This window comes from Pantherophis guttatus, chromosome 1 (genome assembly GCF_059756535.1).
Source record: "Pantherophis guttatus breed Tessera chromosome 1, ASM5975653v1, whole genome shotgun sequence".
NCBI classification, from domain to species: domain Eukaryota; kingdom Metazoa; phylum Chordata; class Lepidosauria; order Squamata; family Colubridae; genus Pantherophis; species Pantherophis guttatus.
This window is the reverse complement of record NC_142063.1, coordinates 286,556,469-286,584,413: the sequence shown is the minus strand read 5'-3', so window position 1 is coordinate 286,584,413 and position 27,945 is coordinate 286,556,469. Positions and strand designations below refer to the sequence as shown.

The following is a 27,945-nucleotide window of genomic DNA, read 5'->3' as shown; positions in this document are numbered from 1 at the left end:
CGCTTCTTGTTATCCTAGCAACTGGATCGGCGGCGATCGGACCAGCTCGGAGAGAAGGAGCTTTGCGATTTGGCGGTCCTTGACGAGTGTTCGGTTGTAAGAAATCTTTGAAATTTAGGTCACCATCCATGAAAGGGAAATATAGAAGCGTATAAACTGAATAGGATGCTGTAGGCAGCCAGAAGACATTGGGAAGGTTTTTATTATGATAAGAATTGTGGTTGCTCTTTTTTGATCATAAGCAAATAGGCTCCACAGACGATTCTTTTAGCACAGACACAAGATCAAAACTTCGCTGCCGCTGGCTATGCAGCCACCCCTGAATTTACTGAATTAACACCATGTTAGGAATTCTTACACCCGACCCCACCCCCATAAACTAACCATACACCTCAAGCCACATTTTAATCTAAAGTTTGGCTGGCTGTTTTGTGGTTCAGTGTCTCATAGCAACATGATCACCAGAAGTTTGGATGACAATCACCAACTTCTTAAATAGTTTGTACTCACAATTATTACAGGTTGAGGCTCCTTCTTAGAAGCAAGCATTCATTTGAAGCCCAGAAGTTCATTTGGCTTCTTTAGAATAGAGTAGAGTAGAGTAGAGTAGAGTAGAGTAGAGTAGAGTAGAGTAGAGTAGAGTAGAGTAGAGTAGAATAGAATAGAATAGAATAGAATAGAATAGAATAGAATAGAATAGAATAGAATAGAATAGAATAGAATAGAATTTTTTATTGGCCAAGTGTGATTGGACACACAAGAATTTGTCTTGGTGCATATGCTCTCAGTGTACTTAATATGGAGGGATGGTTATATGTATAAATAGCTAACTGAAAGTGCCAGCTAATATCCTACTTCAGAATTACTTTTAGTTTGATGCTTTTTGGTATGTGCATTTAGTGCTGGAATTATGGTTCAATCATCAGAAAGCTCCTAACTAGATCCTTACTCTTCCCCTCTGAGTCTACTCTTCCTCAGCCTAATTGAATGATGCTGACCCATTAGCTGTCACAAAACATAAACTTACTCCTTATATGTCAAACATGACTTGTATTTGTTTTGTAGGGCAGCTACTAAATAGTGTAGTGGTGTGTAGCATAAATAATTTTAAGAAGTAACAGCATGCAATTATTGAATGTTAAGTGGTCTTGGAATTCATTTAGTCAGATTTTTTAGCAACTATAAGATCTCTGGGTTTCAATTCCCAGAATTCCCCAGCCAGCAGAGTTCTGGAAGTTGAAATAGTTATAGTTATAGTTTACTTTATTGTCATTGCACATGATACAACGAAATTAAATGCCGTCTTCAGTGTACATTATAAGTATAAAAATAAAAACACAAACATACATCCTTTACATTCTATATAATTGTAATCCACACATCTTAAAGTTGCCAAGTTTTAAAAACACTGATCTAGTCCAACATCCTGTCCAGTGCAATAATTTATTACTTAAAAACAAAATTTATTATTTCTCATTACACTTCTGAAAACTATTATTTTGATGCTGTTTCATAAAATTGATGAAATTCTCCAAACTATGTTGTGGATTAAGTCTAATGGATTTCTGGCTTCTTTTCAGAAGTTGTCTCTTTAAAGCTACTGGATGAAATTCTTCTGGAAAATAGTCTTGATATGTAGAAGTCTAATTTTTTTTGTTAGTTTAATTATTAAATCAATAGTGTATGTGTTTATTTATTGTCTATCTCAGCATAATTATCTTGAGACCCTGACTGTACTTATGCTTGGCTATTTATTAAATAGCAATATAATGTGGAGGGGTTGTAGCTGATTAGTAAGCTGTTCAACTCTATTACCCTTTGAAGATATGAGAATAATTTTTCTGCATTTCCATACTTGAATCTAAAGACTGGAATAACAGGGTTATTCTCTGTTATCACTGTTTCCACACTTTGGCAGGACCATAGTCTATGTGCAGTGTGGAAGTCAGTACGTAATTTTCTGTCTATTTATGAATGTAGATGAATTTGAACCAAAGAAAAGTGCAAAAGTATTTACTCCCCTATTTAAAGAATATGGAAACAAAGAAATAGAACTCCAGTGATAATATATAATTGCCACATTCTGAGTTTCTGTGAATTAGTTCAGCGTCACAAATGATTCACTACAAAACTGGCACATTTCAGTTCCTTCAACATTTGATCATAGAATTGATTCAAGCAACAGCAACTTTGTTCTGTTACATTTATGATCACACTGAATATTTTCTCAGGATAGAATGAGACATATGTGATTTCTAAAAACAAAGATACATTTTAGAACTCTGTGACCCTAAATTTCAATAGCGCTGTGATTTTACTGTCTACTCAAATCATTGGTTCTTTGAAAAATTTTAGTGAGTTTTTGACACTTGGCTATATTTTCTTTTAGTTTTAACTTTTAATGTAGCCATAGCATGCCCATAAATTTTGAAATGATATTTTTAATATTAATCATCAAATGAATGCACAATATTTAACAGGATATTCTAGTAAGCTCCTTTACAAATTCTGCTTTTTGTCAGAACTGTATGCCCCTTGTGTACGATCCACATAGTAGCAGTTCAAATCTCCTGCTTTCCTATCTTTCAAACTCTGACACAAACTCAATATGGCAGTAGTGTAGTGTTGCAATATTTCCAGGATCAGACTCAATAAAGATAATAGAAGTTAAAGCTTTAAATATATTTCTTTTTAATTATGATAGGCATTCTATATTCACTGAATATTCAAGGTAGAAGCAGTGAGAATGGTGAGGGTGGCTCCTTATATATACAAGGGGTGGAGCTAGGAATGGGAGTGGTAAGTTATGAATACATTAAAGTCCAAAGAATAAGTTAACCTCTGATGTTCCATATATACATTATTTACACATTGGAGAATAAGGCATTTACATCTGACAAATCCCCCTCTAAATGCCGGTTCGTTACACAACACCAATTACATTCTGATTCAGGACAATATAATACATATAATTTAGAAGTTAAATATTTGTGTTGTTTAGAAGGTAAGGGTTTTGTTAATATGTCAGCTAATTGTTCAGAAGTATCGCAATGTATTGCTTTAATGAATCCGTCTTGAGACAGTTGTCTCACATGCTTAAACTTTATATCAATATGCCTGGACCTTTGTCCAATTGCATCGGATCTGGATATTTCAATGGCCGCTTTATTGTCTTCATGCATAATAAATGGTAAGGTGGGTTTCTTCCAAACATCAGTGATCAGATCATTGAACCATACAAGGTTATTTGCAGCTTTGGACAAACAAACATATTCCGCTTCTGTAGTAGAAGTGGCTACTAGTTCTTGTTTACCAGTATACCAGTAAACTGGACAATCATTCAATAGAAAAACATAACCAGAAGTACTCTTTCTGCATGATGTATCACCAGCCCAATCTGCATCAGCATAACAAGTAATTTTTGGTTCTCTGTCATTATTGGGTTCCAACATTAAACAAAAATCTAATGTACCCTTCAGATATCTTAGAATTCTTTTGACAGCTTCCCAATGATACAAGGTTGGTTTACTAACATATCTTGACAATAGATTGAGAGGTAATGCAATATCTGGCCTAGTCCAATTAGATATATAAAGGAGTGAACCTATAACTGATCTGTAAAATGTGTTGTCTTTAAACTCAGGGGAAGATTCATCAGTGTTTCTAAGAAAATCAGTTTGCATAGGGGTGTCACAGGTTTTAGCATTATTTAAGTTACATTTGTTTAGGAGTTCGATGATTTTATCTTTCTGTGTAAGTTTGAATCCCCTTTTAGTTTTGTTAATTTGCACACCAAGGTATTTATTCACTTTACCCAGAGATTTCAGTGAGAAGTGTTCATTTAACTTATTTACAAAGATTTCCCTGCTCTCTTTATGCTTTCCAATGTATAAAATATCGTCCACGTAAATTAATACAAATTCAATATGATCATTACTCTTTTTTACAAAGAAACAGTTATCAGCAGTGGTGGCGTTGAAATCCATGGTCTTAAGTACTTTTACCAAGCAATCGTACCATCTTTTGCCGGATTGCTTTAATCCGTACAGACTCTTATTTAATAACCAAATTTCGTTCTTATTAGTGTATTGACTGTGTGGTGCTCTTACATATATTTCCTTATCTAATTTTGCATGTAAGTATGCGGTCTGTATGTCATATTGGAATACGTCCAGATTGAGTGCAGATGCTACTACAAGGGCTGTTTTGACACTCTCTGTTCTCACTGTGGGTGAATATGTATCAGTATAGTCTTCTGGATATTTTTGTGCATAGCCTTGTGCAACTAGTCTAGCCTTGTATAAGGTATTGCCTCCTTCTAAGTTCTTAATTTTATAAATCCACCTGGTACCTATAATTGTTTTATCCTTAGGTGCGATCGCAGGTGTGAATACATTTAATCCTTGTAAACTTTCCATCTCTTTTTCCATAGCTAATTCCCATTTTTCTCTTTCTTCATGTGGAAGTTTCAATACTTCTTCATATGTATTAGGTGTTATTTGTTCTCCATTCATATGCATTATGTAATCTTTGTATTTATTTGGTATTTGGTTTCTATTGTTTCTAATAGTTCTTTCAGGCTTGCTATGGTTATCATGCAAATATCTAGCTTCCTTTTTTGTTAATGTGTCTGTCTTTATTTTATGCTGACTATTAGTCCAAGTTTTGGTTTTGTTCTTACTTTTGTTAATATTTTGATTTTCTGTTGTTCCTTCCTCGCAAGATATCGTATCTTTACATTTATTAGGAAATATTTCATTAAGGTGCAATTTTGACCAATTGGCCTGTTCATGGAACACAGCTGTTCTGGATACTATAAATTTGTTATTACTATCAATAAATCTGTACCCTTTGGTTCCAGTTTCATATCCCATGAATCTTAATCTCCTGGATACGTTTTCTCCCTTTCTCCTCAATTGTTTAGGTATGTGTACGTCTGCAGTGACTCCAAATATGTGCATGTGTGATAATTTGGGTTTTCTATTGTACATCACCTCATATGGTGTCTTATTCACAATACTGGACCAGGTTCTATTTTGAGTGTAATTCGAATAATGTAATGCCTCTGACCAAAATTGTTTGCCTAAACCAGCATCCTCTAATGTGCACCTAATCATGGTTTGTAGTGTGGAATTTTTCCTCTCTGCAACTCCATTTTGAAATGCAGAAAAAGGATTGGACGTGAAATGTAACATTCCTCTATCCTTTAACCATTGGGAGAATTCTTTAGACATGAACTCACATCCCCTATCTGTCATAATTTGCTTTATTCTGATATTATGTTGTGTTTCTATACGTTTGTAGAATTCCTTAAATTTCTGAAATGTTTCATCCTTGTGCTTTAATGTGTAAACAAAACCATATCGGCTGTAGTCATCCACTATTGTTAGGAAGTAACGTTTTCTATAGGTAATTGAGGGACTTAATGGACCAACTAAGTCCATATGTACCAAATCAAAAATATTGTTAGTTGATCTGTTAGATTTTTTTGGTCTGGGACTGGTTTTTAGTTTGGTGGACTTACATACTGAGCATTCCAAATAATTTTCACAATTTTTTATTTTGACACCTTCTGCGTGTTCAGTCATTTTTTGTACTACAGGAAAGCTTGCATGTCCTAACTTCCTGTGTAAGATGTGAGCACACTCATCATGAATTGGTTTACCTATTTTTGGTTTCTTTTCCTTGTATGTGTTTTTGTGATCATGAGTTATTCTACACTCATCATTGTCACTGTTACTGACATTTTCATCATCTGCTTCAATACAATCTTCCATATTTGAATCAATGTTATGTAAACATCTTTCTTTAGTTATCAGATAGGGTAGACCTCCTTTTATCATTACAGTACCTACATTTGTTTTGTTCTTTTCTATAGTTGCTTTCCCCTTTGAGAAAACTATATTGATATCAGATTCTCTGCTTAATTTTATGGCACTTAGTATGTTGTGAGGTATTTCTGGGATTAATAATACCCCCTCTATTTTCCCTAGACCAGGCAAGGTCACATTTCCTTTGCCTAGTACTTGAACCTTTTCTTGATTAGCTACCTTTATCACAAACTTATCTTCTATAAATGAAGATAATATACTTTTGTTGTTGGTGGTGTGATTTGTTGCACCAGAATCAATAAGCCAATTGTTATTCTCATCCTGCTGTGTTCTGGTGCTGTCTTGTTTATTTAGCCCATTCAGTGACCCAGATTTCCTCTCTTTTGAATTTTCTCTACCCCCTCTACCTTCTTTGTAATTTGGTGGGCTTCTATATTTGTGTCTATCTGTGGAAAATTGTCTGTAATTATATTTGCTCCTATATTCTGGTCTATGTCTCTCTCTTGAGACTTTGGGGCAGTCTCTTCTACTATGTTCCCTGGATCCACAATTGTAGCATCTAAAGGCCTCATTATGTTTATCTTGAAAGACTACTTTCCTAAAAGGTTTGTGGTCTGTTTGGTTACTGGATCGATTTTTTCTTGAATTGTCTTCTGCTATCAATTTGTTAGATAGACTTTCTATGGATAAATATCCCAAATTAATGGTATCTAAGTGTGACATAAAGCTATCCCATGATGGATCAAGTGAATTGATAATAACACTTTTCATTGTTTGATCTGAAATCACTTCCCCCCTCAATTGTAGCTCAGCTCTTATTTTGTTTAGATTTATCAAATGCTCACTTATAGAAACCCCTGGTTTTACTCTAGAGGAAAAGAAATCCTTAGACATTCTTGTGGTTGTAGCTACGCTATCGCTGTGAAATAGATTAAACATGCATTGAATTATTTCTGATACAGTTAGGTTTGGTTTGATGCTATGATACATTGCAGGAGACACGCTAGATATTATTATGAAAAATGCTCTATGATGTAAACAATCTATTTTTAAAGTCCAAGGTCTTCTTGGAGGGCTAGTTATAAAGAATAGTAAATTTTCTTTCATGAAAATAACCTGAAGCTGTTGATACCACTCTTGTAAATTAATGCCATCAATTCTAAGTTTTGGGAAGTCACTGGGTAAGTTACCTACATTATTCTGTCCATTACTTACAACCTGGGGCAGTCCGTGATCTCTCAAGTGCAGGAAATTACAGAACGGCATTGGGATGCTTGCAATGAGTCTGCGCGGTTCTCTGGCCAGTTCAAGTCCTTCTGGGTCGTCTACGTAGTTTCGCACATGCGCGTTGTTCATTTCTTCTTTGGTGGCGTCGTGGAAGGTTCTCTCCCTTTCAGCTCTCTCGATCCGCTCCTCCTCAGATGAGTCGGTCTCTGGCTCGGTTTTTGGGGTTCTGGTGGTGGTGACGGTTCTTTTCTTCTTTTTGTGTGCGTTGGTATTCGATTTTGTCTGTGGTGTAGGGCGAAATCGGCATGGCTCTCTGGGCTCGGGCGTCGTCGCTTTCGAAGTCAGGATGGGAGCGTGCAGGTCTTGAGTCGCCGGTTTGATTTCTTGCTTCTTCGTAGATGTCTTGGTAATTTTCAGTCTTGGCCCAAAAGCAGCAAAAAGCGTTTTCATTGCTGATTTTACTTGAGATTTTGTTAAATCGTCTTCACTTTCTGATTTTGGATCATCTGAAGAGTTTGAGACTTCTTTCTCACTTTCTTCGTCTGATAGTGTTTTTCGCGCCAGAAATTTTGAACTGAGCGTTTTGATTGGCTCTGCTCCATTCTCTTTTGAAGTTCGTTGAAACCAAGATGGCTGCCATTCAAAATTTCGCGCGGGATCACATCTTTTCTTTTTAACAACTATTTTCTCAGTAGTCATCTCACTTACGATTTTTTGATCTTTGGGTTTTTCTTTAATGACGTTTTTCTCTCTCGCTGCTCCGCTGTTCTTCAGCATCTCCTGGAGGTCCGCGATGAGACTTTCATCATTCTTTTGGCTTTTTAGTATCTTTAATATCTCTGACCTGAGTTCGTTATTTTCTATTTCGATTTCTTTCTGGTCATTATTTTCACTCATTAGTTCTTCTTCTTCAGTGGTGTATTCTTCGGATTCTCTCGAAATCGCATTGGTGGATTCGTTGATCATCTCTTGATCAGTTTCTATTTCTTTGCTGTAGGCCCTGGTGTTGGGCCTATCTTTCTTGGACATTTTTAATTACTTATTGAGTCAATTAACCATCCTCTGCTACCAGCTTGTTGCAATATTTCCAGGATCAGACTCAATAAAGATAATAGAAGTTAAAGCTTTAAATATATTTCTTTTTAATTATGATAGGCATTCTATATTCACTGAATATTCAAGGTAGAAGCAGTGAGAATGGTGAGGGTGGCTCCTTATATATACAAGGGGTGGAGCTAGGAATGGGAGTGGTAAGTTATGAATACATTAAAGTCCAAAGAATAAGTTAACCTCTGATGTTCCATATATACATTATTTACACATTGGAGAATAAGGCATTTACATCTGACATGTAGGAAAAAGCCCATATTTGCCTTTACCATGTCATCTTCCTGACAAGGACAAGATGCTCTCTTGCTGAACGCTGTTATATTTTTATGACAACTGATTCTCTTCTTGGCTATTCAAATCTATGTTGTGGAGCAAAAAAAAAAAAAAAATCCTAAAAGGTACATTTAATTAAGGAAGTTCTTCAGTGCGTGACTCAGATTGCCACACTGGAGGGTGTCACAAACAGAAAGCAGGAAAACGTGTGTTTGTTTCATGAAATATATGTGCCTTATTCTCTTTTGACTGATTATTGAGCAAGACCATAATGATCATTAGAATACCTACAGACCAAATTGTTTCAGATCATTGAAGCAAGTGAATTTACCGTATCTATTTTATGCATGGGGTTTTAATCTAATTTTAAAATAATCCATTTATCCATATTTGTTTGTACTTTAACTGATTCCAAGCAAATCAGCATTCTAGAGCAATACGGTATTGTTATTGTTGTTATAGTCCTTTGAATTATCTTAACTTCTGGATTTTACCTAGACAGGTCCATGTGGGTTTTTTGGCAACATTTTCAGAATGGTTCACCAATACGTTCTTAGGGATAAGACAAAGAGATTGTTTCCAAGTCATCCAATGGCCATTGTGTTTATGGGTGGGGGGGAAATAAAACCCTTTAATCACTACACCAGACTGGCTCAAATAGCTGGATATTATACTATTTGGATTGCATATTGAATTTTTTATTATTGGTTCCCAGTTCTCACAGCTAATCGCTGCCTCCATCCCCAATCCCAGAGATTTCTGGAACTTGGAACCCAATAATATTGTGTGTAGAAGATCTGACAATATTGAACATGTGTATGTTCAGCATCTGAGCTTGGTGTATGTTACTGAAATAGTGTATCACAACAGTGATGTTACCTAGTCTAGTAACCAAATGTCTGCAAGCACACAACCAAGCTCAGAGAGCACAAAGGACTCCACAATTGTAGTTCTATTTAAATTCATTTGTAACCAGTTCAGGATAACAGCAAGTTATTAGGTAAAATACTAGAGACATCTGTTTTCCACTGATAAGGTTCTGTTGGAATTTTGCAAGAATTACTTCTATTTGCAAAAGCTGTCAATATGTGTTGGGGAGGAGAAAGAAGTTATAAAATTGCAGAATGAATAGAATTTATAATTACAGCATATGTTGCAAATTACATGCAGTGAGATATATAATACTGTGTGTGTACTATACAGGTGAAACATGAAAAATTAGAATATCGTGCAAAAGTTCATTTATTTCAGTAATGCAACTTAAAAGGTGAAACTAATATATGAGATAGACTCATTACATGCAAAGCGAGATAGTTCAAGCCTTGATTTGTCATAATTTTTATGATTATGGCTTACAGCTCATGAAAATTCACAATCTCAGAAAATTAGAATATTACATGAAATCAATAAAACAAGGATTGTACATAGAACAATATCGGACCTCTGAAAAGTATAAGCATGCATATGTACTCAGTACTTGGTTTGGGCCCCTTTTGCATCAATTACTGCCTCAATGTGGCGTGGCATGGATGCTATCAGCCTGTGGCACTGCTGAGGTGGTATGGAAGACCAGGATGCTTCAATAGCGGCCTTCAGCTCTTCTGCATTGTTCAGTCTCATGTCTCTCATCTTTCTCTTGGCAATACCCCATAGATTCTCTATGGGGTTCAGGTCAGGTGAGTTTGCTGGCCAATCAAGCACAGTAATCCCATGGTCATTGAACCAGGTTTTGGTACTTTTGGCAGTGTGGGCAGGTGCCAAGTCCTGCTGAAAAATGAAGTTGGCATCCCCATAAAGCTCGTCTGTGGAAGGAAGCATGAAGTGCTCCAAAATCTCCTAGTAGACGGCTGCGTTGACCCTGGACTTAATGAAGCAGAGTGGACCAACACCAGCAGATGACATGGCTCCCCAAATCAACACAGACTGTGGAAACTTCACACTGGACTTCAAGCATCTTGCAGTGTGTGCCTCTCCATTCTTCCTCCAGACTCTGGGTTCTTGGTTTCCAAATGAGATGCAAAAGTTGCTCTCATCAGAAAAGAGGACTTTGGACCATTGAGCAACAGACCAGTTCTTTTTATCTTTAGCCCAGGTAAGATGCTTCTGACGTTTGTTGTTCAGGAGTGGCTTGACAAGAGGAATACGACATTTGAAGCCCATGTCCAGGATCTGTCTGTGTATGGTGGCTCTTGATGCACTGACTCCAGCCTCAGTCTACTCCTTATGAAAGTCCCCAACACTTTTGAGTGGCCTTTTCCTGACAATCCTCTCCAGGCTGTGGTCATCCCTGCTGCTTGTGCACCTTTTTCTTCCATATTTTTCCCTTCCACCTAACTTTCTATTAATGTGCTTCGATAAAGCACTTTGGGAACATCCAACTTCTGTTGCAATTACTTTCTGAGGCTTTCCCTCCTTATGGAGGGTGTCGATGGTTTTCTGCACAACTGTCAGGTCAGCAGTCTTTCCCATGATTGTGATTCCTACTGAGCCAGACTGAGAGACCATTTAAAGGCTTAGGAACCCTTTGCAGGTATTATGGCTTACTTAACTGATTAGAGTGGGACACTTTGAGCCTAGAATATTGAACCTTTTCACAATATTCTAATTTTCTGAGATTGTGAATTTGGGGTTTTCATGAGCTGTAAGCCATAATCATCAAAAGTATGACAAATCAAGGCTTGAACTATCTCACTTTGCATGTAATGAGTCCATCTCATATATTAGTTTCACCTTTTAAGTTGCATTATTGAAATAAATTAACTTTTGCCCGATATTCTAATTTTTCGAGTTTCACCTGTATATATAAAAGTAGCTCCCACTGCAATGACTGGAGGTTACTTTAAAATTCAGAGGAAATCATTGAATCAGAAATTTAAAATGACGCATTAATTAGTATGATGGATTACATCCCAGAGTTCTGAAGGAGCTGGCAGATGTTATTTCAGAACCATTGTATTAAATCTTAAAAAAATAAAATCCTAGAGCACCAGGGAACTACCAGAGGATTGGAAAGGAGCTGATGTGGGTCCCCTCTTCAAAACAAAAGGTGGGGGGTCGGAAATAAACTCAGAAAACTACAGACTAATCAGCCTAACATCAATACCTGGGAAGATACCGGAAATAATAATTTTTTTAAAAAAAACAGACCTGTGAACATCTAGAAACAAAGTTATAACTAGTAGCCAGCACGGGTTTGTTAAAAACAGATCATGCCAAACCAATCTTATTTTATTCTTTGACAGAGTGACTAAATTAGTAGACCAGTGAAATGCTGTGGACATAGTATACTGAAGTCTTTCAGCAAGGCATTCGACAAAGTAGACCATAACCTACCTCTTGGTAAACTGGAAAAATGTGGGATAGACAGCATCACCACCCAATGGATTTGTAACTGACTGACAAACCGTACTCAACAAGTAGTCGTTAATGGTACTACATCTACATGGAGGGAAGGAAGCAGTGGGGTACCATAAAGTTCTGTCTTAGGCCCAGCACTCTTCAATATTTTCATAAATGACTTAGATGAGGGAAGAGAAGGGGAACTCATCAAATTTGCAGATGATACTAAATTGGCAGGAATAGCCAACAACCCAGAAGACAACCTCAGGATCCAAAAGGATCTTGACAGACTTGAACAATGGGCCCTATCCAACAACATGAAATTTAATGTGGGTGGGGGAGGAAGGTTTTACACCTAGGCAGGAAAAACCAAAGGTACAAGTACAGATTATACAAAACCTGGCTCAAAAACAGTAACTATGAGAGGGACCTTGGAATCCTAGTGGATGATCGCTTAAACACGAACCAGCAGTGTGCAGCAGCAGCCAAAAAAACTTATACAATCCTTGGTTGTATAAACAGAAGCATAGAATCAAAATCATGTGAAATATAAATAAATTATTTCTTGTGAAATAATTCTCTATACTAGATAGTATCTTTCCATCATAAATTTACATTGTTGTATTGTTCATGGTGTTTTAATTTATAAATAATTTAATTATTCAATTTTAATTTTAATAATTTCTACATTCTAAACTGCTAGCAAATAGTGGGTTTTTTTCCTCTCTCATCTAGTAATTTACAGGGATTTTGCTTCTCAAATCTTTTTTTTTAAAGTAATTTTTATTCAACATTTACATCTTTAACAACCTTGTTACATTTTTACAGCTTTCCGATACCAGAATCATTGATATTATCTATAACCAACTATATATACATACATTTTATATATTACTTACTAATTTCTATATTCACTACAATTTATACCTATCTATTACACAATAACTATTTCGTTCCTCTATAACAGTGGGTCTCAACCTTCCTAATGCTGCGACCCTTTAATACAGTTCCTCATGTTGTGGTGACCCCCAACCATAAAATTATTCCTAAAACCATTGAAAATATGTGTTTTCTGATGGTCTTAGGCGACCCCTGTGAAAGGGTTGTTCGACCCCCAAAGGGGTCCCGACCCATAGGTTGAGAACCACTGCTCTATAATATCTTCTCTTATGTTTATACATTTATACATTAATTTTGGATTGTTTCTCCAACCAGTTATACACTTCTCAAATCTTTACAGTATATGATTAAGTACTAGCTGTTCTCAACTCATCTGTTCATCCATACCAATGAAATTAGAGCAACAAAATGTCATTAGTGTAATGTTGATCACAGTGGCCCGATAAGTGGAAGCAATAAAAATGTCTAGTTGAGGAGTTAGATTTTAGGCGTTAGAAGTTTTCAAAAAGTCAATATGGCAATTGCAGCAATGGTATTGAAGCCCCTACATCTTGATATTCTAAGCATGTGGGTCAGAGTTTAAATTGTGATGTCATGATCACCATCATGATTTTTGTGACATGCCCTCCCAGATGTCTTCAATTACCATCATATATATTACTTTGCTACAGCACCTACTGTGTGCTAGGAATGTGATCAAGGAAGTCTTTGCAACCCCCTTATCAGTAGGAGTCATTTCTTTGTTATTTCTTGCAGGGTGGAGAGGGTAGCATTTTTTAGATTTCCATTCTTCACATTTATTTTTGCTTTTTTTTTTTTTTGTTTATTCCCTTTGGTGTCTTCTAGTTAGTCTTGACTCTTAGTGATTGCCTGTACTAGCTTTTGGCAAGATTACACCTAGGCAGGAAAAACCAAAGGCACAAGCACAGATTAGGTGAAACCTGGCTCAAAAACAGTAATTGTGAGAGGAACCTTGGAGCCCTAGTGGACAATCACTTAAACATGAGCCAACAGTGTGCGGCGACAGCCAAAAAAGCTACTACAATCCTTGGTTGTATAAACAGAGGGATAGAATCAAAAGCAAGTGAATTGCCCTCTTCCTAGGGCTGAGAGAAAGTGACTGGCCCAAGGTCACGTAGTAGGCTATCCTCATGGTATCCCCATTTCTAGCTTTGTGCTTTAATGACTGTACCAGATTGGTTTTTGTTCTTCAGATTAAACATGGAAATAGAACAGCCAATCATGCTTGTGATGTGGAGTGTAGCTATATGGACAAGGAAATAGAACCTATTTGCCTTGGGTGCTTGAGAAGGGCAATGTTCAGGTAATCAGAATTCAGGAAAGTTCTGGCTCATTTTCTTCAGATAGGGAGCAAGTTGAAGAACTCTCAAAGGTGCTTTTTCAAGAGGCAATTGGACTTTCGGGTCCAGAAAGTCCATTTGCCTCTTGAAAAAGCATCTTTGGGACAACCATGACCTGGATAACTGAGAATCTCGATAGACATTAAGCTGGAGAACTGATTTCAGAAATGTTGATTGTAGTCTTTGCAAATCTTGGAGAGGGTGTAGGGGACTGGGAAAAAGCAAATATAGTCATAGTATGAAACAAAGGGAAATTACCAACTAGTTTACGGCTCCTGAATAAGAAAATTACTGACTAGTTTACTGTCTCCTGAATAAGTATTAGAACAGATGGTTGGGTGAAATGTTTGTGACTATTTAGAAAAGAATATCTGACGTTACCAGGATCAGCATAAGGATATCCAAAAGAGGTCTTTTTATGACAAAGTAGCTAGTTTAATATATCAAGGAAATGATAAGGATACAGTAAAAATTGATCTCGGTGAAATATTTGACAAAATCTCTCATCATATTCTTGTGGACATGATGAATGAATATTACATAGAAAGTACTACATCTGAATAGGTTTACAATTGGTTGAACAACTGCACCTATAGGGTGTTAATAAATGATTCTGCACTAATCTGGACAAAAATATAGAGTAGAATCTCCCAAAGCTCTATATTTATTTTATTTATTTATTTATTTTATTTTATTTCTATACTGCCCTTCTCCTGCGGGACTCAGGGTGGTGTACAGCCAAGATAAAACATTGCATATAAAATTTAAAAACAATTTAAAAAACAATTAAATAATTTCGGCTCAAGATATTAAAAACAACCCAATTAAAACCGAATTCAATTAAAACTGAGAGGATGGGATCAAGCCAGCCCGGCTAAATGGAATAGGTGTGTTTTCAGGGCCCGACGAAAAGTCCGGAGGTCTGATATCGTGCGTATCTCAGGGGGTAGGTCATTCCAGAAGGCGGGTGCTGCCACAGAGAAGGCTCTCCCCCTGGGGGTCGCCAGTCGACACTGTCTGGCCGACGGCACCCTGAGGAGGCCCTCTCTGTGCGAGTGAACCGCTCGGTGGGAGGCTATTGGCGGCAGAAGGCGGTCTCGCAGATACCCCGGCCCTAAGCCATGGAGCGCTTTAAAGGTGGTCACCAACACCTTGAAGCGCACCCGGAAGACCACAGGAAGCCAGTGCAGCTCGCGCAGGAGAAGTGTCATGTGTGAGCGCCCCGTCGCTCCCATAATCCCCCGCGCGGCCGCATTCTGGACTAACTGTAGCCTCCGGGTGCACCCCAAGGGGAGCCCCATGTAGAAAGCATTGCAGTAGTATTTGGCTTTTGCTCTTTGCTATCTTTACAAGAAACCTAAAGAATGAAATGAAAGGGATGTTTTCTTAATCTGGGTGATGCCAAGCAAAGGGGATTGGTTAATATGACCAATTATTCAAAAAGGTTAGAAAAAAAATGGTACATGGGAGAAAAGAATTTAGAGCTTCTGGTGAATTAACAGCTGGACGCCAGCAAGCAGAATGATTGCAGCAGCTAAAAATGGCAGTAAAACCTGAGGCTACATTAAGAAAAGCATTCTGTCCAGTTTTGTGTGCAGATCTTCCAGATCATTTGCATTTTCAGATATCAGAGAAGTGTCATCCACATAGTACAGGTTATTGATGTTTCTTTCTCCAGTTTTGATACCACATTTCTCTTCTTCCATTCCAGCTTCGTTCAATATATACAGTATTCAGCACATAAGTAGTATACATAGGAGAAGCCAAGAACTAAGGAGAGTGTATGCAGCCTTGTCTTACTCTTAGGCTAACCTGGAGTTAGTCTGCGTTGCTATATTCTGTCCAGGCTGTGGCTTTCTGTCATATATGGATTTTGCAGGGGACAACCAGTGGTTCTGGGATTCCCAGTTCTTCAAGGTCATTCCACAACTTGATATGATGACATTATCAAAGGCTTTTATATAATCAGTAAAGCACCTATTTATTTCTTGTTTGCATATTTTTTTTACTTGAGGCTTTAGCAGTTACCCATATTTTTCGGACTATAAGACACACCTTAGTTTTTGGAGAGGAAAATAAGAAAAAAGCTGATTGGCAGGTGGATCGGCCTCCTGGAATACCCCCAATCAGCTGTTCCCAGAGGTGAATTTTAGCAACAGGTTCCTTGGTTGTGAGCTCTGTGCCTTGCTTTTTTTTTTTTTCCTGCCTCTGAAATTTCTGAAACTCCATTTCAGAAAAAACTTTCTTTTCTGCCTCTGAAAGCCTCCGAAACAGAGTTTCAGAAAAAAAAAGCCTCTGAAGCTCTGTTTGGGGCTTCTTTTCTGAAGCTCTGTTTGGAGGCTTTTTTTCTGAAGCTCTGTTTGGGGGCTTCTCTTCTGAAGCTTCATTTCTGATGCTTTTTTCAGCCCCTGAAACCTCCGTTTGAGAAGTTGGGCGGGGCTACATTCGGAGTATAAGACATACCCAGATTTTCAGCCTCTTTTTTGGGGGAAAAAGGTGCATCTTATACTCCGAAAAATACAGTACCCAGTGTAACCAGCAATTACAGGTTATCCTTGACTTATGACCACAATAGTCATAAATCTATTTTGACTTTTGGTTCTTTTTTGCAAATATTCCTTCAATGGGTAGTAGCTGTAGAACGTAATTGTCTATCCAGTTTGCACAGAACTTTCTTCCATTTTTAATTAGGGGACAGAGAAACATTACAGCAGCACAGCAGGATGCAGGAAAATGTACCTGCAGATGTCAGTACGGTCCCTCCTCCAAGTCATATAACAATAAAAAATCCTGCAGCTAATCCCCGACGAATGCGACGGCTTATTGCTGAAGATCCTGAATGGAATCTAGCCATAGTTCCACAGCTGACAGAGCTCTGCATCCAGCACATAATCAACAATTTTGAAAGTAAGTCACACAGCTTTCCTATATAAATTTGGTTGCTGAAGAAGTATCATTTAATACAGCTTGGAAATATCTGTTATTGAGTGTCAATTGAGGAAAAAGGAAATTAGATGGGATGACTTTTTAAAATCTGTTAAACAATTGTACCACAGACCAAATCCCTGCTAACATTGCTAGTCAACTCATTTAATTCATAATTTTGCCTAATTTGAATAATTGCCATCTCTGCTGTAACATGCTATATGAACCCTAATGATTTAAGATACTCCCTCTGTCTGAGAATGGCAGTTTTATGAAGACAACTAAATATTCTAAATAATGTTCTCATCATGCTCACAAAACTGGGAAGATTTTCTGGAAGTCATACTAAAACAGCATACTCTAAGCCTACTCTAAGTGACATATAGATAAATCGGTGAAAAGCTGTCTATAATCTCTTGAAATTTCTTTCCAACCAGACAATCCTATCTTGGAAAGGCTACTTCCTGATCACCAAAAGAAAGTGCTAGAAAAGATTTCCACAAGCCTACCCCTTACGGTGACAGCAAATTTGATCAGCGATGAAGGCTACTGGAAACGGTGCTGTACTGGAAGATGGACAGTTTGTGATGTATCCGCTTATGGAGACAGTTGGAAACGGATGTTTTTTGAACGCCATTTGGAAAACATTTTGAAGTTTTACATTCCAGATACTACTAGTCCCAACAAAGTTCTCGACCTCATTCCACTCTGCAAGGAATACGTGAAAAAGTTAGAGATTGACCAGTTCCTTCCACCGGTGAAAGTAGATCAAAAGAAGGAAGATGAAGATGTCTCTGATACTGAAAGTGATGCTGGAATAGACGAACCTTCTATGGACCATTTTGATTTGAGCCTGCTTGTTCCTGCACTCCTTCATCTTGAGGAGCTGCATCTTTCATATGGTGTTAAAGACTGTGGCATGAATTTTGAATGGAATCTTTTTGAATTCACTTATCGAGATTGTTGCTCACTGGCCAGTGCTATTAAGAAATGCCCAACTCTAAAAGTAATTTTTCTAATGCAGTATCATAGTCTTATATAAGCCTCATTTTAAACATAAAATGAGAATGCCTCAAAATCATAAACTAGCCTGAATCTTGCTCTGACACAGTTCTTCCATGGTAAGACGCTGGGCTTCTCAGCTGGAAAGCCTACAGTCCAGGTTTGAGACCTGAGCAATGCGCATTGGGGTGAGTTCCAGACCTCGCCCCAGCTGCTGCCAACCTAGCAATTAGAAAGCATGGCAAATGCGAATACATAAATAGGTATCACTTCGGTGGGAAGGTAACAGCACTCCATGAGGTTATGCTGGTCACATGACCACAGAAACATCTTTGGACAGCGCTGACTAGATGGTCCTTCAAATGGAGATGAGCACCGCCCTCTATAGTCAACAATGACTAGCGGAATAAAATCCGCAGGGACTCCTTTTACCTTTAAGATGAAAATTTAGGATTACTAAAATTGCCTCAGAGTTGCAGTGCTGGCATAGGGCAACTTCTGCTGTTTACCTGTGTTATCATAAATCTTCCCAAATAAAATCTAGATTAAATTGCAGAAAAGGAACTTTTAAACTTCTTTCATTAGAAGGCTCCTCAATCCAATTTATGGACTAATACAACTTTAAAAAAAACAAAACACAAGAAAATGATAAATTCAAACACTGATCTTAAAGGTTTCTTCTAAGGCTTGTCTCTAAATATGTATAGTCTGTAGAATTTTTTAAAGTTGCTGTTTCCCCAAATACTAAAGACATCTACATTAGAAGAAAATAAGAGCTGTGTGGATACAGTGGTGGAATTCAAATTTTTTTACTACCAATTCTGTGGGCGTGGCTTGGTGGGCGTGTTGTGGCTTGGTGGGCGTGGCTTGGTGGGCATGGCAGGGGAAGGATACTGCAAAATCTCCATTCCCACCCCACTCCAGGTGAAGGGTACTGCAAAATCTTCATTCCCACCCCACTCTGGGACCAGCTAGCGGTGGTATTTGCCGGTTCTCCAAACTACTCAAAATTTCCGCTACTGCTTCTCCAGAACCTGTCAGAACCTGCTGAATAGTACCCCTATGTGGATAGATAAAGGGAAAACTGATGTTCTTGTAGACTTTCCAGTTCTACATCCCCAAACTATCATAAGCAGTCATAGACACTACACTTTGATTTATAACACTCCAAAAGAATGGTATTTTTTCTAATCATTATCAATTTGCTCAGATGGGTCATTATCGTTTTAATCGCAGCTTTGTTTAGAGGTAACAGAAAAAAAATCTTTCAGTAGAAATTATCTGAAGAAATACAGGCAAAGGAAATTACATAACTGCCTGCATGCCAGGAGTATTCAAGTAATATTATGTGGATGCCAATTGTTTTGAGTATCTAAGGCACAATCACATTTTCTTTTTTATTGGTTATTTAAATGCCAATATAAACCCTGCTGTTCTGATGCTGCTGCACAACTGATAATGTGATTTCCTCCTCCCACAAAATGTGGCTAAAAGAATGAAATAGAAACAAATAATTTTCTAGGGTAGGATAGACTCCATCAGACTCAAAACTCTGTATGATTCAAATCCTCATTTTTCGGCCCAAAGCCCACCCCCTGAACCATAATTCTTTAAAATTTATTTCACAATTTCTCACCAGTTTTGCCACTTCATAAATAAGCACATCATTGGGGGGTGGGGGGGGGTGGAATCCATTCCCTTCTACTCTAAATCCATCTTTGCTCACAGGTGTACTTAATCTGTTCCTCAACTGTTCCCAAAATATTACATTTTACCCTTAGGCATCAAATACCCTGCCCACCTTTGTTTTAAGCCTCTAGAACAGTGGTGGGTTGCTACCAGTTCTCCCCAGTTCTTGCGAACTGGTAGTGGAATTTTTGAGTAGTTCGGAGAACTGGTAAATACCACCTCTGCCTGGCCCCACCCCCAATCTATTCGCTGCCTCCCAAGTCCCAGCTGATCGGCTAGAAGCCCTTCTTTTTAAAGGGCTCCCTTGACAAAGAAGAGAAAAAAAAACAAGACACCATAGCTTTAAACTGAGAAGCCAAGAAGCCTCCCAACTGATCGGCTAGAACCGATCCACTCCTTGTAAACCGCTCGGTGGTGGTAGATTGGCAATTGAGGCCTAGCTGCCTGAAAGTGGTTTTTGATGCTCTCAGTGGTGGCAGAGTGGCAAAAAACTGTTTAAACTCTTGCTGCAGCTCTTAAAAGGGCCGCCCTACAGCTGATCAGCGGTAAAAGGCAGTGTGGTGGTAGACAAGTGCACTCCAAAAACAAATAGGTAGACCGGAATGCTCCAAAAAACAAATGGGTAGACCAGTATGACTCTGCAAGCAGTTAAAAGCCTGGTAGACCAGTACCTCTGCTAAATCCTAAAGAATTGTTTGGTCAAAAAACTTACAGTGACACTGAGATAATGGAACAGACAATGGCTGAAAGGCAGATCTGCTAGAGATGTTTCTCTCAGGCCAACTGAGTTGAAACTGGGCCTGGGAGGAAGGAACAAGGGGTGTGGTCAAAAAACTATGACTCCCCTTGACATGAGTGACATTGGGTTGACCATGCGTACCCAGTCACATGGCCATCAAGCTACACCCACTGTCACATGGCCATCAAGCCACGCCCACAAAATAAGCCATACCCACAGAACCGGTATTAAAAAAAATTAGAACCCACCCCTGATCTAGAATGAAAAAAAAGGGTCTCACTGGAAATATGTTAACATCTTTATAAATGCATGTGACCTTATTGTGTTTTTGCAGGTATTCAAGCTGACCCGGAGCAAAGTGGATGATGATAAAGCCAGGATACTGATCCTACACCTATTAGACCACCCTTCATTGGTAGAATTAAACTTATCCCACAATTTGATTGCAGACAGAGGAGCACGAGCTATTGGCAAGCTAATTAACCGCAGTAAGATGGTAACGCTTAACATCTGTGATAACAGGATACGGGCTCAAGGAGCCCAGGCTATAGCTCATGCGCTGTCCAAGAATTCTATATTGACGTCCCTCGATTTCCGCCTTAACTGCATTGAGGATGAAGGAGGCCAAGCCATTTGCCATGCCTTGTTGCTTAACAGCACACTGATGACTCTTCACTTGGGTGGCAATGAATTGTCAGAGCCAACAGCCACCCTTTTCTCTCAAGTCTTGGCTCAGAACACTACTTTGTCTCATATCAACCTCTCCTGCAATCATATTGGACTAGTAGGTATCCTTTTTGAAACGGGAGTATATGTTTCTTCTGACACAGTGCTTGGATTTTTTTGAAGTATTGTCTTACAATCTTCTCAGGAAATTAGATCTGGAGGATAAAACTGGGACATTATGGGGCTCCCCTTGGAGAGCACCCGGAGGCTCCAACTGGTCCAGAATGCGACCGCGCAGGTGATTATGGGAGCGACATGGTGCTCCTATGTAACACTTCTCCTGCGTGAGCTGCACTGGCTCCCGGTGGTCTTCCGGGTGGTTGGTTACTATCTTCAGAGCGCTCCATGGCTTAGGACCTGGGTACTTACGAGATCGCCTTCTGCTACCGATAGCCTCCCACCGGCCAGTACGTTCCCACAGAGAGGGATTCCTCGGGGTGCCGTTGGTCAAACTATGTCGACTGGCGAGTCCCAGGGGGAGATCCTTCTCTGTGGGGGCACCTGCCCTCTGGAACGAATTGTCCTGGGATTTACGGATGATCCCTGACCTACGCACCTTTCGTCGTGCCCTCAAGACGCTATTGTTTCAACAAGCTGAGCTGGCCTGAATACCTAGATCAATTTTAAATTATATGGGTTGTCTTTGTTTTAATTGAAATGGGCCAAATTATTTAATTCCTTTTAAACTGTTTTAAATTTTATATGTGTTCATTTTTATTTTTTGGCTGTGCACCGCCCTGAGTCCTTCGGGAGAAGGCTGGTATAAAAATTAAATAAATAAATAAATAAATAAACAAACAAACAAATAAATAAATACATCATATTGGTTGGGAAGGAAATTTGCCTGGCCTAGACATTCAGGAGAATTCCCAGACATAAAAGGCATTACAGAGACAGGTTCTTAGCAGAGAGCAGTTGACTTTTCTTCCTGTAGAAAACAAGGCCAATAGATAAAACTTTACTTTCTTCTCCTCAATCTTTGGCTGTCTTAAAAAAAATGCAGGGTTTTTATGCAACAACTGGCAGTTGGAAACCCTGACAAATAAGAATACTGATAAAGAAAAAAGAAAGGTAGTGTTTATTTTCCCTGGAGTCCTTGAGTATGTCTTGGCAAGGATCTCTAAAACAGGGATCCTGAACTGCTGGTCTGTGGACTGGCACCGGTTCATAGCATGTCAGAAACTGGGCTGCACAAACAAGCGAAGCCCCATCCGTGGGATGCAGGCAGCATGCGAAACCACGACCCCTCCGGTCTGTGGAAAAACATTTCTCCACCGAACCAGTCCCTGGTGCCCAAAAGGTTGGGGGCTGCTGCTCTAAAACATCCCTTTCTACATTCGTTATTTGCTAAGGTGCCTCAGGTCCAAAATAGGCAGCAAAGCAAAAAATGCTGCTGTGCTGGAAGCCACTTCCTATAACACTTATGTAGAAAGCAGAGCATATAGCTGGACAACCAGCAATGTGAGGAGAAGCCAAAGTGACCCAGCATTACTGTTCTCATTTGAGAACTATCTCGTTTGAGAACTCATTTGAGAACTATTTGAGAACTATGACACAATAAGGAGTCTTTTTTGCTCTAAAGTTGGCTTTTGTTTTTAGAAAGCAGTCCATTTGACTTGCAATTGTATCTGCAGATTAAAATACTATAATACAATATATTCTATTCAGATGTAGTCAAATACCATTATCATTCTTTGGCAGATTAAATGTTGGCCTAGAGAGCATGTTTGGCGTAATAATGAAGGCATCAGGCTGGAAACCAAGTGACCTGGGTCTACTCCCAGCCTGGGCACAATGCCAAAGAGGTGGCTTGGGGCTGGTCACTTTCTCTCAGTCCTAGGAAGGAGGCAATGGCAAACCACTTCTAAAAAACTTTCCAAGAAAACTGCAGGGACTTTTGCAAAGAGTTTCTGAGAACCAGACATGATAAGAAAAAAAGTGTTGACCTGGGTAGTTCCAGGCTTATAGGCTAAGCTTATAGTACTGCAGAAGTTATCTTTGTTGCAGGGATCAGATTAGTGAACAAATCAGTCTGCTTAACTTCTGTAAGTACATACTTTTGCAATTCAGCATTAGACACCATTTCATTGTAACATTAAGTTGCTTGCATTTGCCAAGCTTGGCTTTTCAACGGAAGCATTTTGTTGCTTGCCTTGGATTTCAGACATTGCTTGATTCTCTTCCCTATTTTGGCAGTCAAACTAGTATTTAGACAGTGGCCTCCAACTTTTTTGGCCCCAAGGAGCTGTTCCATGGAGAGAGGTTTTTCCATGGACAGGAGGGGGTGTGGTTTCACGTCAGTGGTGGATTTCAAAATTGTTTACTACCGGTTCTGTGGGCATGGCTTGGTGGGCATGGCAGGGGAAGGATACTGTAAAATCTCCATTCCCACCCCACTCCAGGGGAAGGATACTGTAAAATCTCCATTTCCTCCCGATCAGCTGGGACTTGGAAGGCAGAGAATAGAAGGGGGCAGGGCCAGTCAGAATTTTTACTATCGGTTCTCCGAACTACTCAAAATTTCTGCTACTGGTTCTCCAGAACTGGTCAGAACCTGCTGAAACTCACCTCTGTTACACATGCTGCCTGCATCCCACAGGTACAGCTTCTCTTGCTTGCACGGCCCAGTTGCTAGCATGCCACGGACCAGTGCTGGCTCACGGACTGTGTGTTGGGAACCCCTGATTTACACTATCAGCATCTCAGTAGCTTATATACCAAATACATAATGCACACATTGGTTATAACATTAATATAATTTCAGAATACAACTAAAATATCAATAAGATACCTTCTTTATGGCTTTGCAGTTATAAGTTTTCAAGAAATGGCAATGTATCTTTTGAGAGCCGATAAGTTTTTATGTAGAAACTACAAATATAAATACAAATGAGAAGTATTCTCAATTTCCAGATGACTATTATATATAATCATTAATCTAACATTGTGATTGATGGCTTTATTTTAAAAGCACAGAATTCAGAACAGTAATAGAATTCAGAACAGTGAATTAATAAAGACACATCAGCTCCTGTCAAAGGATCACCGTGTTGATTTCATTCCTCAATTTCAATAATATTCCTGACTACTTTGTGACTGCCTTTAGAACCTATCTAGTAGCACATGTGTCATGGTGCCATTTGATAATTCTCATTATGCCAGTATTGCTTTTATGGACCTGCATAGGTGCATTAGAGTTGAAGGAGTTAATGGACTTTTTTTTACTCTTTCTTCATGCATGTCAAAACTTTGAAGAATTGCCTACCATAGCCACCTAGTATTTTCTAAGTAAATCCTTTATTATCTCCTGACAACATAATGAAGCAATAGGAATATCTAGCTGTGGTTGCATCTTCACAACTGAGAGCATAATCCATAAAATCCATTATGTGAGCAGTTATCTTTAAATTGCAGTAGGCTGGCAAAAGGCATCATGGACACAGATTTGGGATCACAGTAACTCAAAATAAAAAAAATAAATACCCAAACTACTTTTTATTCTGTTCTTGAGCAGAGTAAAACCTATTCGGTGCCGGTGAGCCTGCCCTGAGAAATATTCTAGGCTGCTCTGATTCCCCACACAACAGAGTTGAAAGCCCAACCACCCCCAGAGGAAGAGCATAATTTTAGTCTAAGTTTTGGGAAAGAATTTGAGTGCCCAGAGAAACACTGGGAATGAGCTAGAATGAAACCAGACCCATTTTCCCCCCCAGCATTACATACCAGGAAAAAGAGTTCAGTTGTAGAAACTTCTTAGAGGCATTAGGTGAAAATGAGTTATGGATTGGGGGAAAGTACGTGCACATTTTACAATATCTCAAAAGGAATTTCAAGAAGAATGCTCTTCAGGCTACTTTTGTACATTTTAAAGTTCTGAAAGGCTATTTGGTCTTCATCTTAAGTCTCTTTATTGATTTCAGGATGGAGGGAAGCAATTGCTGGAAGGCATGTCTGATAACAAGACAGTAGTGGAATTTGACCTCAGACTGGCAGAGGTGGGACAAGAGAGTGAATATCTTATTAACCAGACTATAAAAGCCAATCAGGAATTAGCCCGTCTCAGAAACCTGCACCATTCCACCACATAACATGAATCACAAACTATTGAGGAAAAACTTCCTGCGTAGTATAGTTTTGATGTTGCCTGTTCACTTACATTTGTTTAAGCATCTGTTTTTAGGTAATCATTGTAATCAAAGCTATTTGTTCTCAGATTATGATTGATTGGATATAACTCCATATTCTCCTACTAGTTTGGTGAAGTTTTTGCACATCTCTTGGATTCATGCTCTTGGATAATTAAGCTTGTAACTAAGCCCAAGCATGTAACTGAAATAACTATATACAATATTCCTGTTTAGATTTGCATCTTTGTTTTTTTTTCATTCTTCTGTTATTTTTCTTTGGTCAATTTTAAATGGTAAATTTCTCATAATGTATAAAGCACACAGTGAATATTATTTATAATTTAACCATTCATTTTAAATAGCTTAGCTTGCCATTCTGGAAATCAAACATTATACACTGAATGTGTAACTACTGTTGTTAAACAATAAGGAAAAATTCCAGGTCAAATACTTCTTATCAATTATCAGATTTTATTTAAAACCTGTTAGATTTGATAGAACTTTAACTGTTTTCCTTTTCTTAATTTACTTCCTATCTCCCTTTTACTTATTTCTCTTCTCCCCTTTTTATTGGTATTTTTTATTAAATGAGGATATGATAAAGTAAGCAGTAAAACAGATTTTAAAAAATAAGTAAAAAGATTCAGCTTCTCCTAGGTTTTATTTTAAAGCTTTCTAAAGAATTGATAGCACAAGGCTCAGTCCAGGTGCTGTTCTGTTTTCAGTTTGCTTTCAGTCTTAATAAATATCAGCATTAATGCAAGGAAAGTTTCAGTTTGAGCCCACAATGAATGATGCTTAATGCGAGATTTAGAAATTGCAAGATCAGAAGCAAAGGGCCTAAATTGATCTATTATAAATACAGTATATGGCCCTCAGCCAATTATTCTGGCACACAAGTAGGAAGAAGAGGCATAAGATTTGAATCTTGACTGTACTAGATGTGACACTATTGGTATGAGTCATGGAGTTGGTTTACTCGATACTAATAGCTTTATTAGTATCTATAATAAAACTGTCTTATCAAGAACTATGTCCTTGAATCTCTGCCTCTGAGCTTTCTAGTTCTATATCAGTCTTAAGTACAGCCTAAAATTTAATCCTACAAGTGACCTTGAATTACAGTATTACATAATTCTGTCATTACATAATATACAAATACGTATCAGCTTTAGCTAACGATATCAAATTTCTATTTTTACTCAATTAAACTTGGGCAGAAAAATGTATTATACACATGACGATATGGTTCTTAATCACTGCCTGAAAACATTTTAGAGCATATCTGTAGCCAGTACAACCTTTTAGCAGTTTAAATAAGGATTGGTGCAGCAAATAGTCAATTTCAGCTGCTGAGAGACAATAAAGTACCAGATCAGAAAAAGCAGGAACTACTCCAGAAACTGACATAAGGGAAATAATCAGACAAAAGAGCAAGACCAATAGATTACAGTGGCTGCCAGAAGTATGAGAAGTAGAAGATATTCTACATTACTGGATCACAGGGACGACTCTCACCCTGGTCACCACTTCTTTACCTTCCTACCGTCAATAAGGTGATATAGAAGCATAACAGGGGTGGGTTCTACTTACCTTTACTACCGGTTCACAACGGGGCTGCATGCATGCGCAGAAGCTTCCTGATGACGTTGGGGTCGGTGGGCGGAGCCTCCCACTGGTTTTACTACTGGTTCTCGCGAACTGGTCCAAACCGGTCCAACCCACCACTGAAGCATAACCAACTGCACAAACAGGCTAAAGAACAGTTTTTATCCATGGGCTGTCAGACTCCTGAATGTGAAATAACATCATAACTACATAGTACGATGGACTTGCAGGGTCAGTGCAATGTGTAACATGTTCACACTGGTGCAATAGGACTGGGTGTTTTGTTAATATGATTTATTGGGTTAGGGATTTTCTGTCTTCACTGTGAGTTGTATTGTGTTGGGGACAGGGGTAAATGCTCCCGGTTTCGGACCGGATCACCCAATCCGGTAGCGATGGTGGCGGGTGGTTCAGAGAACTGGTAGCAAAAATCCCTGCCCCCCCCCATGCCCAGCTGAGCCGCGCAATCATCAGAGGCTTTTTTTTTAATTTTTAAAAGAATTTTTTCTACAGCCTCTTCAGCCGAAAAAAATGCTTTTAAAAGTAAAAAAAAAAAAAAAGCCTTTGATGATCACGCGGCTCAGCTGGGATCGTCAGAGGCTTTTAAAAGCATTTTTTCTACAATCTCTTTGGCCAAAAAGGTTGTAGAAAAAATGCTTTTAAAAGCCTCTGATGATCCCAGCTGAGTTGCCTGATTGGCAGAGCCTTTTAAAAGCATTTTTTTACAACCTCTTTAGCTGAAGAGGTTATAGAAAAAATGGTTTGAAAAGTAAAAAAAAAAGTTGGCCATTCCCACCCAGTCACATTAACCCCCCTCCCCCACCAAGCCACGCATACAGAACCAGTAGTAACAAATTTTTACATTTCACCACTGGTTGTGGGGGTGCACTGAGGAAGCTTAACTAATCTCATTGTACATATGTTGTGCACTGACAATAAAGATCTGAAATTTGAAAAACAGTTTTCAGGTCCTCGAAGAAGAAACCAATCCTGAGCCTTCAAAGAAAAAAAAAAGAGACACAGAAACAGGAGACAGGCTGAAGAGCAGAGAGAATATAGCTGCAAAGAGATGACTCTGGGAGTTACTG

The 27,945-nt window shown here is 38.6% G+C and overlaps 1 protein-coding gene across 1 annotated transcript; it reads left to right on the top strand.

Annotated features, from left to right (window-relative positions):
- DRC5 (dynein regulatory complex subunit 5) lies at nt 1–26,279 on the top strand. Its single transcript, XM_034428050.3, has 5 exons — nt 1–96; nt 16,733–16,948; nt 17,404–17,972; nt 20,731–21,180; nt 25,043–26,279. The coding sequence occupies exons 2-5, from the start codon at nt 16,765–16,767 to the stop codon at nt 25,208–25,210; spliced, it is 1,371 nt and encodes a 456-aa protein (XP_034283941.1). The 5' UTR covers nt 1–96; nt 16,733–16,764; the 3' UTR covers nt 25,211–26,279.
- Nucleotides 26,280–27,945: the final 1,666 nt, after the last annotated feature.

What these genes read in the sequence shown, in the direction of transcription:
- DRC5 (XM_034428050.3), top strand. Translation starts at nt 16,765, where the DNA reads ATGCAGGAAAATGTACCTGCAGATGTCAGTACGGTCCCTCCTCCAAGT. An exon ending in CATAATCAACAATTTTGAAA is followed by an intron (nt 16,949 to 17,403) that starts GTAAGTCACACA and finishes CTTTCCAACCAG; the next exon opens with ACAATCCTATCTTGGAAAGG. An exon ending in AGAAATGCCCAACTCTAAAA is followed by an intron (nt 17,973 to 20,730) that starts GTAATTTTTCTA and finishes GTGTTTTTGCAG; the next exon opens with GTATTCAAGCTGACCCGGAG.